This window comes from Hippoglossus hippoglossus, chromosome 7 (genome assembly GCF_009819705.1).
Source record: "Hippoglossus hippoglossus isolate fHipHip1 chromosome 7, fHipHip1.pri, whole genome shotgun sequence".
Lineage (NCBI taxonomy): Eukaryota > Metazoa > Chordata > Actinopteri > Pleuronectiformes > Pleuronectidae > Hippoglossus > Hippoglossus hippoglossus.
This window is the reverse complement of record NC_047157.1, coordinates 6,359,878-6,375,992: the sequence shown is the minus strand read 5'-3', so window position 1 is coordinate 6,375,992 and position 16,115 is coordinate 6,359,878. Positions and strand designations below refer to the sequence as shown.

General features: G+C 39.5%; 1 protein-coding gene across 2 annotated transcripts in view; it reads left to right on the top strand.

Moving 5' to 3' along the window:
- Nucleotides 1-16,115, top strand: part of chchd6a (coiled-coil-helix-coiled-coil-helix domain containing 6a) — a 73,379-nt gene that overhangs the window by 33,756 nt on the left and 23,508 nt on the right. For both annotated transcript variants that reach the window (XM_034590488.1, XM_034590489.1), the window contains 2 exons: nucleotides 2,593-2,663; nucleotides 14,009-14,144. In XM_034590488.1, coding sequence (XP_034446379.1) covers nucleotides 2,593-2,663; nucleotides 14,009-14,144 — 207 coding nt within the window. The remainder of the gene's footprint in view (nucleotides 1-2,592; nucleotides 2,664-14,008; nucleotides 14,145-16,115) is intronic.

Here is a 16,115-nt window from a genome sequence, read left to right as displayed (position 1 = left end):
ATCCTCTGAACACCCCTTAATTCAGGTCACTATGGCAACCAATGCTCCCACTCCTATTAATTTGTCCCCATGAGTGAAGTAAAAAGGATAATTCTTACAAAAGGGAAATTGAATTTTCTGTGTAAGAGTGATACTTTATACTGAACTGCTCCTGATGTGTGGGTGTGATTGTGCGTGCGCATGCGTGTGTGTTTGCACGTGTGTTATATAAACCTGCTTATATTCAGAAAAAGGAAAACACTAATAACACAGGCAACACTGATGGATGTTAACAACATCGTTGTGTAACGGTAGTAAAATGTGTCCAACCTCGATTAAATTAAAGGGTTTATTGTATTCTCTCAGCGAGCAACACTTTCTTCCCTTGTTCTCTGTCAGCATGTCGCTATGATTTATCTCTTTATGGTCTTTTTGACAAGGTGTTCATAAATACATCTGAGGCTCCATGGGCTCTATAAACAATGTGTAGGAACAGCACACGCCATTTTAAAAGATATAAACTGTACAGTAAAACACAGTACACTTCAACTGTGTTTATGCAAATGAGATGTGAGATGTGCCTTAGACCATGTGTAAGGTTGTATAGTCTGGCAATGTGACGAGGTGGAGATGGGGGGAAATAGTGAGATAGAATCTGAACAAAGCATTGTTTGTTATTTAAAAAAGCTTATCAAAATCTGAAAAACCAATTGAATTTAATTAGTTCATTTAATTGCTATCCATTGTTTCAAATTCCATTTCATTTGCATTGGGGTTGCATTTTTGTTGGGGGTGGATTTGAGCTGAAACACATGTACACACAGTTTCTTTTGATTTGACCAGAAACATGCATCTAGACAGTATATGCAGTATTAGAAACCCAGTGCGTGCTACTTAATGTAGCATTTGACCCCAGATTGTCTATGACAATATTGAAAAAGCCCTAATGAAGGTGAACTGAGGCTGTGCAGGATTTCCATGTCCATGCATAAGGTACAGAGATGGAAAAAGATCTGGGGGCCATGCAAATGAAGTAGGCAAATCTTTGTTGTTGTCGCTGAGAATAGATGTTTCTGTTGAAATGTTAATCTGCTGACACTTGGGTGATTTTCTCTAGGACTGTAAACTGAATTCTTGGAATAGTGCAGAAAAAAGACAATATTATCTATAAATTTAAAAAACAGCTATATGTTGTCCACAGCTGCACAAGGTGTTTCGTCCTCTGATCACTGAGCAGCCTCTGACTAGAACCCCACTTCTACACTACACTTTCACTCCTTGTTTCCACAAGGCTTCATGTTTGAATGTGACTCAACTGCAAGTGTATTCAATCCTATGGCAAACTCCAGGAAAAGTAAAGGAAATGCATTTCTGTGGATCCAGCATGACTCAGTATTCTGACTGTTAAAGTGGGAGACATCGGATCTCATTAATCCTTTACATCACAGACTCATTTCTAACTTGAAAATAAAATAAAAACAGTCAGCTGTTCATAATTTATCATTGAAAGTCATTACATTGTTAATGAGTGACTGTGTTGCATTTTAAGATATCATGTAAATCTGTGTTTAAGTCACAGTCAGGACTACTTTTGGACCTGAATTGTCGAGGCGAATGATTTTTGCCCATAAGTACTAGTTCACAAATATCTCCCCCTCAACCTATTTCCTCTTACCTTCATGCCTTCTGCTGCTTCACCGTTTTTCTTCTCTTACCTCCCGTGCAGCTTTTTCTCCTTTCTTCTCCAGTAACCCTTCCCTCCCCAGCTGGTACAGTTTGCTGGTTAAATATTTGGTTGGGATACTCGGGGCTGGAAGGCCTAAACTCAGAGGATCAGCAGAAGAGAGGCTGCAGTTGTTGGGGATTAGCTGCTTGTTTTATCATAATGCCACTGCCTGCTTGTTTGGGGTTGGTGCTCTCTGGGCTGCAAACTCAAAAATCACAGTTTCTTAAAACATTTATGAGTAATGCAAGTCATTATTGCTGAGCTTTAGTTTTGCCAGAGGAGACAGAAAAAAAACATCCTCGGGATTTGAATGCAACGCCACAACTTTTCCTTCATACTGTACTTTTATTACTGTCTGTGGTAAAGTTAACTTTAAGACTGGGAAAAATATTATTTGGTCATGTGTTGGGACAATATTCAGAGTAAACGAAAAATAAAATGACGATTAGACTAAGGCAAGAAGTCTTTTTGATTTGATAAAAGAGTCAAAAGGATGGAAATCCACAAACGATTGTCAATAATTTAATGGTATATTGTTATTTTTAAAGTTAGGCTGTTGAAATAAAATTAAATGTCAGTTTTCCAGGAAGTTAAAAGGAATAGTTCTATAGGCATCCAACACAACTGTAACAACGTTGAATTTCAGGTGAAGCACTTATGTGAACAAAACTGTATAAAAAGATGTATGGCATGAAAATGATACTAAAAATATAATTGTAAATATGCTTTGACCAAAACTGAAATAGAACTCCATGACAAAGCCTCCAAAAGCCTTTGTCCATTTAGAAACATACTTGTTTAGAAAATTAAAAATAAAATAAAAAAAACTAAAGGAAAGAGCTCAACTAATGCTTCTGGTTTGTCTTCCTGTGTTCTCCTATGTCCAGAATCTGGAAAGATACGAACAGAGCAAGGACCAATTCCACCAAGCTGCCTCCAAGACTGAAGAACACGTGAGGTGAGACACACATGCACACACACACGTTCACAAGCTAATTTGCAGTTCCTAACGTAAGGTGATATTATTCCCTGGAGCCTCTGACATGCACCCACCAACTCGCACACGTACATGAGCATATGCAACAGCAGAATAACAAGCGGCGATTGATAGTGATCTGCACTTTTCCTCATTTCTTAACTAGTTAAACGCATACAATCTCTTGAGCAAACCTGACTAATGTGATAAGTGTTTTAATTGGCTACTTTAATTAAGCTAAATTTAACAATACCCTATTTCCCCGTCCTCGCCTCCCACTGTGGACTTGTAATGAGCCATAGCCAGGGAGAAGGTACCTAATTATTGCCTCTGCAGTCTGTAAAACACACAGCTGTAATTCACATTAGAGACCTGGCCTCGACTTACTGTTAAATTTGATGTCACACCAGTAACGGTGCTTTCAAAAGACAAGAGTACAGCCACGCCAGTGTTTATGGGTGAGGACAAAATATACTTGTTTATGTCCTTCAGTGTGTCCCTTTCCCCGAAGGCAGACTTAAGCTTGTGGCCAACTTCTTGTAAGTTCAAGATTTAGTGAAGTGTTTTTCTTATGTTATGTCCACAACTTGGATTTTGTATCAACATTGCTAAAAAAAAGAGGGCCAATGGAAAAAGAAGATCATGTGGATTTTAGAAAAAAAACTAAATTTGTAAAATGTATTTAAAGGCACTTTTTAAGGCAAATGGTAAACTTAAACATGCCATTGTAAAAATCTAATTTCTTAGTTTAGCTTTGACCAATGTGGTTGCTGCACTTGTACATGTTCTCCTTCCTAGCCACATCACATCTTCTCCCTCCTCCTGAGGGATGTTCCCAAGCCAGTGTGTTCTGCGTCTGCCCAAGGCAATCATCCACATTGGACATGCGCAGAAATAATTTAAACGGATGGGCTACAACCGCAGAGGACCACATAGGGCAGCTCTTTTTTTCCGCCAAGAACAGTAATCTAAGGATGCGTTGGGCACAGATGCACCAAAGCTGGACAGTTAAGACAATTAAAAGTTGCCTTGCATGGATGAAACACAGACTGGTCTAATTTTCTTTCCCTCATGACAGAACAAGCTGCCAAATGCTGTCACGACAGGGCCGTCGTCCATTTAAAAAAAAAAAAAAGTCATCTCCACTGTCAACATCTAACACAACATGTATACAGTATATACCTATATATAGGTGCTTTGGACAAAAGCAAATGAGCTGTGAATAACTAGAATTATTCTTCAAATGTACATTTCAAGTATAAATTATATCTTGAGACAAACTAAATTGAGGCATTGAGGAAAACAATGAGTAACACTGGTTCTTTCTATTATCTTTAAATCCTGAATAAAGCACCTAACTGATCCAGTTAAGGATGGCAGGTTCCAAAAATAGGGAACTGTACCAAGGATTTAGAGTTTTAACATTTGCATGATCATTCACTTCTACCTGGATGACTCAAAAATGTACCAAAAACAATAATGTACCTTTTCAAAAGAATAGAGGATTACCTGCTGACTTTACTTTCACAACAAAACCTTGTACAGAGTCTTAAGCCCAGCGACAACAAGAAGCTTTGGACTATATTCATGCATTTATACTCCGCTCAATGTGTGTTCGCATGGAGGTTAATACATCCTCTCCATAATTTTGAGTGACTGTTCACCGCTATCTGCAGTTTAGGAGTATGAGATTCCCATTAGTCTACTGCAGCATGCTTTTGATCCGTGCTGATGTTGAAGACCATGGTGATCTTACCTCTAGGGAATACAGTACAGTAATACCTCTAATCCTTTGCTCGTTTGTGTGTGTGTGTGTGTGTGTGTGTGTGTGTGTGTGTGTGTGTGTGTGTGTGTCTGTGTGTGTGTGTGTGTGTGTGTGTGTGTGTGTGTGTGTGTGTGTGTGTGTGTGTGTGTGTGTTTTGAGAGGGAAGGAGGGTAATCTGAATCCATGAGTGTTCTATCAAGGAAGATAAAACAATCCAAGCTTCCTGTATGGCAGTACCTTTATGGTCAATTATATGGGGCTTTTACAGGCTTTAGGGAATGGATTAGGCTTCATTCATTCTGTAATCTAGTCTAAACCTAACCTTTGTGGAATTTAGAAGTGATACTTAAATGAGTGGATTAAAGTGTAAGGAAACGAGTGACTGTGTTTATGGTGTCAGAATACAAAAACGCAACGTTTTTGATCTTTCTATGTATACTTAAGTGGTTACAACATGGTTCACTTGAGTAGAATGGAGTCATTGTTATGTTAGTTACACCTGTGCTTTCCCACTGTGACAAGTCAGATAAATGTCTGGCTCCTTACAAGTCCTCAGCTGTGTGATCTCTTCAACAAGTCCTTCAAACTAAACAACCAAATAGGTATGGTTTGTTCCTGTCCATGGTGACTACCAGCAGCAGATGAACTGGACCTCTGTCTCCACTGTAATGATAATGAACCTCATGTTCAAGTTGTGGGGTAGTCATGGTCTATTTAGCACAAAAACGTTTTGCAAAGCATATCATCTTCTTAAAGTAAGGTTGGGATGAAATGTGAAAGGAACCAGTGAAGTCACCAAGGTTTCTATGATCCATGACAGTTCCATGACCTGTGTATATTATTTGAACCACTTCTTTTAATTCAACAACAATCTTTCCGAAACCTTACCAAATCCTTACAACACTAAGACAGCTCCATAAGAACATCACATGTTCTTCACTGTAATCATGAAGAAAAAGGTCCTACCTAAAGGTAGCTCTATCTTAGGAGATGCTCATCTGGGTCATGAGAGGGTAGAGACAAACAACTTATTTGACTGTTCAGGTCGCAGGTTGATCGTTGTCTCCCCTTGTGGCTCTTTTGCACTGGAGATTGTCACAGCTAAAGGACATAGGAGAAACCTTGGATTGTATCAAGTACCTCCATTTTAAAGTACTTTTTTTATTTCTTAATATATGAGATGAAAATGGTAAACAACCATGATTTACTCACATGATGTTAACACGTGATACCAACCATAATTACATTCACTCAGGAAACTTAAAGTCAATGAGTTAGACTAAATAGTCTAAATAGTTGAAGCAGATATATGATTTTAGCTCAGTACCAACTTTTAAATCTTAAAATTAAAATGCAAACTGCCTGAGCTGCTGTAGCCACTGCAGCTTTGATTACTGTGAAAATTGTCTCACATTAATTAAATTCGAAATGCCTTTGCTGTTAGTAAAAGGGAGGTAGAGCCTGGAAATTGATAGACACTGTGTGGGTTTGTGTATTTGAAAACAAAAGACAATTCGGTGTTCTAACATTTTCCGATGACAAAGCTCCTGAGAAATCAGTGGGAAACTTCAGACAGGCTCTGGTTTTGTGCTGTAAACAGTTCGAGTGAAGTTTGTCTCAGTGCAGAGCGGTAGAACAAAGCCCCTATAATATTTGAGGTGTCTAACCCCCCCCCTGGCTCTTGTGTGTGTGCGTGTGCGTGTGCGTGTGCGTGTTCGTGTGCGTGTGCATGTGCGTGTTCGTGTGATGTGTTAATCCAGTGTTAATCCTTGAAGTAAAATGGCAGCTTTAGCTTCCGGCACTCTGTGGTTTGAGGGACCCAGACAATCACTGGGCCACTCTGTGTCATTGTCCTGTGTGTTTATACGAAAGAGATAGAGGATGAAAAGAGAGACAAAGCCACCTGTAGCGCTTTGAAATATCAAACTCAGCGAAGCATAAGAGAACAAAATCATCAAGTTTCCTATTGTTGTCTTTTCCTCTTCCTGTCTCTGTTTGCTTTCTCTGACCAAACCTTCATATTTGCACCACCGATGTACTGACTGTATGCTCTGCACACCAGAGATCCAAGTTATTCAGAACTTTTTTTTAAGTAAGTAACACAATGAAAACCAAAAAGAGAAGAGAAAAATCTTTTAGACAAAATTATACCAATAATGTCTCTAAACTTAAATATCTTTCAACACCAATGCAGGTCGATTATGTACTGTATATATAGTTATTTTAAAATTGTTGTTTTGTTTCTTAAATCACAAGAACATAAGTCAACAACCACAGTCACACTAATAATGTGTTCTCTCCAGCACATAATGCACGCTTTAATAATTGTTCTTTACTTGTTAAAGTAAAACAACACTATCAGGACATGCAGCCATATGGTATCAATACAATACATGCAAGAGAAAGAAATGCAAATAAATAGTTACACAATATAATTACTAAATTAAACTAATACTACAGGTCCCCAATCCACCACCTTCTCATCACATGTTCCAGTCTTTATTAGCGCTGAAGCACAGTTTCGTAGACCTTCCACCTCACAGGAATCCACAGATTTCGTCAGGTTACATAATGCTGAAGATGGTGGTATGACTTCAGGCTTGCATCAGCAAAACCACATTAGAACTTAAGTCTACACCACTGGGTCTCTAGATGATTCTGTACATTTGAACACTAAAGCTCCAGCTGCAGCTTGTATAGATTTAGGCCCTGTCCCAATTCCTCTCCCTTGGCTCTACCCTTAGATATGAAGTGCCCTTCCCTGGGAGTGTCCCCCTCCAAACGGAGCCACAAGCAGTAGGGTTAGAAAATCTTCACCTAGGAATTAGTACACTACTCGCTACTTCATCAGCAACCGACCAACGTTATTACGGTGACAAACAATATCAACTAACGTTATTGTATCTGGTAACTGCAGGACAGACAGGACAGATTGATCTATTGATCAATACACAGTCAGTCAGCATGTTTACATCTCTTATGTCAATGTAGCATTAATCATTACATTTTCATTTGCTTCTTGATTAAAAAAGGATATTCCAATATTTTAAAAAAATGTCATGGTTGTTTTGGAAGATTTCATACTTAAATTTATGAGCATTTTACCCACGGCGGTCGCTATGTTGATTGGCTTCCTCCGTTCATAAAGCATTTAGGAATTTCCATCTACCCCTCTGTTTTCAGGGGGTTCCTGAATATACCATGGTTCAAGGAGTGTTTGAAAGGCTAGATGGCCACTACCCCTGCATCACATAGAGAAATGGGACAACACATCCCTTCACGCGCAAAACAATGGGGTACGGCCAAGTGGTAGGGCGAAGGGGTGAATTGGGACAGGGCATTACTGTACCTGGGTGAGACTACTGGTGCTGAAAGTCTAAGTGAGGTACAATCTTGTAGTGAGAGTCAGTCAATAGCTTTGAAACAAAGTATAACAGGATTTCTGCAGTGGTTCAGCTCAACTACCCTGCCTGATGACATGTGTACCCTCTTGTTGGTGCTGCCACCAAAAAAAACAAGGCCTCTTAGCAGTGGTCTGTGGCAGCAGGCCCACACTGCCACAGTGATTGCTACACCTAAGTGTTGGCCACTTAACAAAGGCATTTTGAATTTCCTCACTCGTCGACAACCTTCAGCTGTGCAATTACAGAAAGACTGAGAGAGACGTGAGGACGGAAACTGTTGTCTTTTCAGATACATTTTGTATGAGAGAGCGAGAGAGACAACCTCCTCCTCTTCAAAGTTGAAAGTAATAGAACGGGAGCGAGAGGGAGACGGACAAGGCAGATGTCCACGTCTAGCCGCTCAGGTCAGTATCCAAGGCATTTTAACAAGGCCAGCTGTCTGTAACAGTAGTAGCTGAACTAGCCTTAATAGCCAGCCTTTGTCAGATCCTCCCAGCCTTTGTCAGATGATACCAGCCAACGGAGATCACTCAGAGATACGGCTGGAAACATTGGCAAGGCAAGTCTGAGTGAAAAAGGCAGTGTTACTGTGCTGTGAGAGAAAAGCCGAGCAAAACCATTGCATGTCGTTCACTGAAGTTAGACCCAGATGAATTTCAGATGTGTTCATTAAATGCCACTGAACTTTAAAGTGGCATTTTGAAGAAAGACAAAATAATTAACCCTGATTTGAATGGAAATGGTAGCCGTGTTATTAACTTTATCAAGTGGACAGCAACTGTTCATGAAACCTCAGTCCGCCTTGATTTTACAGCTGTTACAACTCTTGTTTTGATGACTAATGAACACATTTGAACAATTTAAACCAATTTTCTCATTTCCAACCCTGAGAATGAATAGTGCTTATGTTCAACACACTCTATCACCAGGTCTGTCAGGCTCTACGCCACCTTCCATTACAGTCACAGCCCTTTCACTGGGTGGACTGGGGGTCTGAGTGCAGGTTTTTAAACTGCCAACTTTCCTATCATAAGTGCGTCTTTTACCTTTCAGCAGCTGCCCCCCGAGATTTTATTAAAAAATGAATAAATGTCTCTGCTGTACGTGGAGTTTTATTTTTTATAATAGCTGTTAAGATGTGTTACTACAAAAGCTTCAAACGGTCCTGGAATAAAAAAGTTTTTGATTAGTATGGAAGGTTTATGGGCTCAAACGAGGGTCATTGTGATTTTTTATTTGTAAAGTTACTTTACAAGCTGGAAATAAATTTTGCGGTATAAGTAAACCAAAAAAGGGAAGATGTTCTGAATTTACTCCATGCTCTATATTCAGTGAAAGTCTGAATGTGGTGTTCTCAGAGAGTGCCACAGTTGAAGCCAGGGTTGTCCTGGAGGTGTCTGTCCCATTCAAGGGGGGCAATTAACTGTATTGTGAAAACTGTACCACGCTAACCTTAAAATAATGTGAAAATTCATATTAGAGTTATGTGTTGTCAGATTTTGTAGAACAGATGAGAAGCGTGGCTGACATCTTGCTACAATGCACAGCGCTCAATTTGTTAAAGCTAGATCGTTTACTAAACCTCGTTAACTTTGAATACAGTAAAAGTGGGATTTTCGCTCTGATAAACCATCTTCAGCCGGGCATACAGACACTGGTATGCAATGCACATTCACTAGTTCACATTTATTTTGTGGCTATCTCACAAAATGAATTTTGATTCCACCCACAAAATATACCATAGTAACGAGGAGCCTCATAAGATCAATGATCCTGACCTTGATTTTATGGGAAACAATTTGTGTTTAGGTTTTATTGGGTTGATTGTTACAATTGTTATCAAGCAATTAAAATATTTTTAATGGATATTTGGAGATTTATAAGTAGGAGAGAGATGGACCTGGACATGTACAGTACGTGTGTGTATATATGAAGTATCATGAAGCTTCATACTTTTACATGTAGGGTCACGTTACAGAGTGTGGAAAGAAGAAGAAAATATGTGCAGCATTGACAAAGGGGTATCAGAAGAGAGGGGCACTGAGACAAATGTACTGTGCCTCATCTTCCATGTTTATATAAGAGACAAAGTAAAGACTGAGCTCTAGTACATAGAGTGCACTCTCTTCCTGGTTGCAGGTGTGATAGGAATGGAGAGACGGGGGAGGACGTGTGAAGCAGAGTGGAGATACAAGATAGAGGAGAAGAGGATATGTGCCCTCAGTCAATTGAAAAGCTGTCAGGGTGCAGGTGCATACAAGCTACAAGCTGGAGATAAGAGGCAACTCTGTCTCTCTAGCTGTTTTCCTCTTCACCTCTCTCGCCCTCTTCTTCCCCTTGTTATCATTTCTTTTGTTTCTCTTTACTTCACCGCAGCGCTAGTATTAATCAAGCCAGCCATGGTAAAACCGTCTTTACAGGAATTCTGACCCTGTAACTTGTCAAATGACAGTTTATGCCTCAGTAAGTAAGGATGGATCTGTGTACCCCAGAGTCTCTAGTAAGCATTTTCTCATTATTGGACCTGTCCAGTAGTGAGCAAATTCTTTGAATGCTGCAAAGTATTCTGGATTAGAACTAATGAGAAGGTTTCCCCAAAAGAATAGTCAGACATGTATCTACTCATTCCAGAAATCTCTGTCTGTATGTGGCTTGCATATTCTAAGAACCATTCATCTTATCAGCTTCACTCTTCAAATGTGAATTGTTAAGCGCCCAAGAAAGTGCTGTGTCAAATTTGATGCGATTCGTTCAATAGGCTTGAATCAACAGCAGCAGCGTTGGCAAAGCTTCATGCTTCTGCGGACTGAGTCCTGAACCAGGTCTTCACTTGCTGTGGCTCAATTCTTGCAGGTCACTTTTACATTCCAAGCAACCAGCCCAATCCAAACAGGCATGTTCAGAACAGGCACTGCACTAGTTTAGGGAAATGTGCTTCCTCTTATTCCTGACAAGACTTTTTTCCTGTACATTGCATACAATGTTAAACATGTAGTGCAGTAAAACTTAGTGGAACTGGAAGAAACAGCTTCCTATTGTGTTGATTGATTAGTTGCAGTGGTGCAGGTTGGTGTTTTCTCATTTCTTTCTCCTCCTTTTTTATTCTAAGCTAACGCCTTGAATACAAATATCAGAGGGCTATAGATCTTCTCTCTTCAGTCATCAAATCAGATATAGGCCATATGTCCCCTTCATACACAGACCTATATACCCCACAGTAACACAAGAATGGCTGCAGCAGCTGCCTCGATAAGTCACGTATCAGACAATGAATCAACAAGACTTGGAAGGGGAAGAAATGGAGGAGAGTGTAAAACAGACGATGATTGATAGTGTAAGCCCAAGTTGTTCAGGGCAAAGACTGCTTCTGGACTCCAGAAACAGAAGGTCGACAAAAATAGACAAAATGCCCAGGTTGATGACTGGCCAAAGAAACTTGATAGAGACATTTCTTGCAGGACTGAGGAGAAAGTCAGTGCCCATGCACTACCTGGCTTTTTCTTTCCACTCTTTATCATTGCTATCATGTTTTTTTGATGAACCCAGTATATTTCCAGATGTTAAATACATAGAATAAAAGGAAGGAATGTTTCATTCAGCAGTATTTTATGTTGTTAGGACCATAAAATATGTCGTTAGGACTTGTTCTCACAAGCAAGATGTTGCAGAGTTTGACTGCACTTGTGTTGTAGCCCTCAAGTCAGTCACAATATTGGATTCCCTTAATTTGTCCCTCCTAAGGCACTGCTTCCTATGAGATGTTAACAAGATTTTCTAATTACTTGCCTGAAACGCAGTAGAGATACCAATACTTTGTAGTTGACAGGAGAGAAATAAATGGTGCATAGAAGAAAACAATGTGTCACATGTACAGCCAAAGCCATTATGGAAAAAGATGTCACTCTTAACTAAGCATGGTTTAGAGGCAATAAAAACATCTTTCTTATCGGTCTTGTTGCTTTGCCAGTAACTTTTGTAGTTCTTGGTGTGTTGTGTGTCTTTTCCATTTACCAATTTCTCCCCTTTGATTTCCCTCCCTCTCTCCGTCTTGGTAAGCTGGTCTGTGTTGTCCACAAGTCTGAAGCCTCTGTGTTCCGTCCGCCTCCGCCTTCGCTGCTGAAGATTAAAAATAATGGGCAGCACCATTAATTAAGCAGCTAATCTTACTGTTTATGTTTTGTCACATTTTCCGCTCACAGATGCGTAGAGAGCTCCCCCGAAAAAATGACTGCTCCTGCAGCATACACGCACACATTAACAACAACACGCCGTTACATGGCTCGACGAGCTGTCAGGGATGCTGCTTTACTTCACTCCAGTTAAAAAGCAGACGCCGCCTCTCTCTCTCCCTCTCTTTATATATTTATTTTTGGAAGCGGCTCAGTTAATATTGTTGATTTAAGACCTCACCTTCAATTTGGTGTAGCATGTGGACAGAGCTTTAGCTTTTGCTGCAGCTGAACCAATTTTCTGCTTCAAGCGCCTTTAATAAACCACGCGGCGCTATCAGGGGGCTTCGGCTTCCCTGATGAAGGCCATTTATTTCAAATTAAAGGAGAGTTCCTTATCTTCGGGAGCCTCAAATGGAGAGAGAGATAAAGATGGCGCACTTTGGTGTCGTCTTCTCTGGGTTGTTAATGTAACGAGAGAAACGTAAGGCGTGAGCGAGGGAGTAGTAAGACAGGAGACTGAGTTGGAGAGAAGACAATCAAGTAAAAACAAAAACAAGACAGATTAAATAGGGAAGATTAACCATAAGAGGTGGTGTGGGGGAACAGATATGATTGACTGTCTTTCCTCTTTTTGAAATGGGCCTCTGAGTGAACAGCAGTGGATGTTTCATCCCGCCCTTTTCATCTTTCTATCTCACTTTTCCCTCTGCCTCTTTTTTTATTTTCCTCTTTTACCTCTATCACCCATTCTCTGATCAACTGCCTTTGCCTTCGTGATATTGTTGCTGATGAAAAAGCGTGTGTTTGCCAGTGTGGATACGACTATGAAACACTGGGGTCAGCTGTCCTCTGTGAATCAAAGCTAAAAAGAGCCTTTAACTTGGCTTTCAATGAAATCTGGTGTTAGCTGCTCCTCGCAGAGAAAGTGTGTATGCTCCGGGCACAACGTGTGTGTGTGTGTGTGTGTGTGTGTGTGTGTGTGTGCATGTGCGTGTGTTGCACATGTTCATAGTACTTTCATGTTTACAGTGCGCTCCGAAGTGTGTGTGGCCATGTACATTTGTGCACGTGCCTTTTTATACTTGCGTGGGTGTTCATAACTTGCTTGGTCTTGCTTCAATCAGTCAGAATCCATTACAGTGAGGTATACAGGTAAACCCGCCATAGTTAACATTCTGACAGATAGACCGGCAAAGACCAATTATAATACAGCCCTCATATCAAATTAAGCACCCTCAGTCTCTCAATGCACACGTTTCTGTTGTATTTGATCAGTATGCTCCTATCCACCTAATTAAATGTGATTTAGCACTAATTACATGATTTGAAATGAGGCACTTACTATGCACACCTTAGCTTGTTAAACAGGTTGCAGTGGGTGTAAATGTTAATTGTTTTTCATCTTTGTCTTGCTTCATTTAATCAGATACATTTTTCCTGCTTGGGAATAGCTTTTCATTTTCATATTTTTTCTTTTGTTTGGTTGGTTTGTTAAGGAAAGAAGGACATGTTTGTCTTGCATGTTGCCATCTTTTACCATGGTTACCATGGAATTTCTTCCTAAAGCAAGTTTAGAAAAGAGTTTGAAAAATGCCTGTTCACTCGCACATTGGGATCATTTCAAAACATTGTCACTTTTCAGTAAATTCAGTTTTCATTTCCAGGCTGCATCTGTGCGAACAGAACCTCTTTCTCTCTCTCGTTTTACTCACTGTATGTTCTGTACTACTCTGTCAGAAGCTGGATTCAGCTTGAGAGCAGAAGCAGACACCTCGGATCAGATTGATATTTTTTTTTAAGAAAACATCAAGAGGAAGATTTAGATGGTCGACTGTCCACATTAAATGTTGCACATCAGTTATTTAAAATCTTCGAGGTTCTGCTCTTTCCTAGTTTTTTCAGTCTCTATTATCTCTCTGCAAGGCCGAATATAGTCAGGTAGAGGGAAGCAAACCTAACTATTTTGTATTGTCTGTGTTTTTGCAGGTCTCGTAACACAGACCCAGTGTGTCTTGGCCTGCAGACTCAGATTTTATCCTGCTACAAGGACAACGGAGACCAGACTCTAAAGTGTTCAGACCTCGCCAAAACATACATGCAGTGTATCAACGCCGCAAAGAAGGTAAGAGTTGTTCAAATCTAGATCTCATGGTTTAATATATCTATATATTTCACCACCACAAACAACAATTATGAGGAACACTCTCTTAAGGCATGTTGGTGTCAAAACAATAAATAGTAATGTACATAAAGTCACTTGGTTTTGGTTATGCATTTCTCGTCAGGCATTTCACACGACAAATGACACACAACCATGTACCCACAATGACATCAAACAGTCCTAGAGACCAGGCAATCCGCAAAGGAAGAAGAACCCAGGGAAGAGTGAAGGAATACATTTATAATCAATAAAAATCACTAGTGTATCACATCATATGGTCAATAGTGAGAGGCCAGAATTGTCAATGAACATCAGTGGATTTTTTTGAGATAAAGGTAAATATAGTTGGTATAAAATAATTTACAAATTTACTCAAAAATACATATCATTTCCGTCACCATCACAATCACCATAGACATCGTTATATCCTGATGGAATAAATACAGAATCTATGCACAAGGAACACATCTTTAATTACACACACTGTTAAGTATTTTACTACAGCCCATGAAATTTATATAGAGAAGTTACTGAGATAATAGTCCTAATGTTAAGCAATAGGTCAAAATCCATTCACATTAAAACTAGAACAAACAATAACTTGCTATATTGGTCCCCCCCCAAAGTTTTATATCAGACACAGTGATTCACACACCAGTGATTCCAAATTACAATACACAACATCAATACAATGTTAGTCTCACATGGCCACTGACTTATCTCCACAGTGCTGTGTCAGAGCTGGATAGAGGTCTGGCTGCACTCATTATCATTCTGCTATCGGGGTGAAAGAACTGCTCTAACTTGTTTGTATTTCTTTAAACTAATGACAATAGTCTTGGACGGCACTAAGCCCAGGACGCAGCGATGGTGACCCTCCAAAATGGTGTCTGCAGGGAACTTGTTTTGTTGTAACATTTGCACAGGGAGGCAAGTACTGTCAATATAAAATGGCTAAATCCCAATAAAAGAAAACTGCTTAAAAAGAAGAAAAAAAATACAGTAGACAATGTATTTTAACTGTGGGATTGCACAATTCCACATTTGTAGGTTGTTTTTCTCTATTGTTAATCAGTGGTGGTGACAGTTTTGAAAGTGTGTTTGAGTTCTTTTTTGGTTTGAGTTGCAACTTTCTCACAAAAGAATTAATAATGTCATATTGGAGAGATGTTTTTTTATTTCCACAGCTGTGGTCTCTCTGATGTTAAAGAAAAGGTCTTATTCTTTTAAAGATAATTCTGTGCAAGTAAAGGACGGAAAATAACCCTAACCCTAACCCGGTTTTGAGCGCTGTCACTTGAGGTTTTTACATAGCAGTAAAAGCCTTGTCATTTAAATCAGCTTTCAGATTGAACATTTGTAAAAGTATGTTTTTAAAAAATTTCAGCACTGTCAACCTTGTTTTCCTACCAGAGCCACCTTGTCAAGGCAACCTCATTCAGGGCTGTGATAAAATAAGTCTTCAGTTAAAGTTTCCCTGGGCACTGTAGCTCTTTGCCATTTTGGTTCTAATTACAGGCATTAAATCATTTGGAGAAAGTTAAGATAAACAGGATGTCTTCTGAAAACAAGCAGTAAAAGGGAATGTAAAACCAGACATTTGCTATTAATGTGGGAATAGTTAGTTAACTTTTCGACTGAAGAAAAAATGGTGTAAATAAGAGAGGTTCTTCCAGTCAGATGCTGCTGTATCTGCATTCTCACCATTAGAATTCTAGGAGGGTGGGAAAGCAAAATGCTTGCACTGCAGACTTTGGTTGACTGTAAATAAGATTATGTAATATTAGACTCTGTTTAAAGGCTTTTTTAGCAGAATATTTTAAGTGTGAAGCCTCATCTTTTAACCAAGTCCCTAATCACAGCAAAGAAGAAATACTTTATATGATGCGTGTGAGCCATGTTTTTATAGTATCATTTTAGTTAGTTAGATGT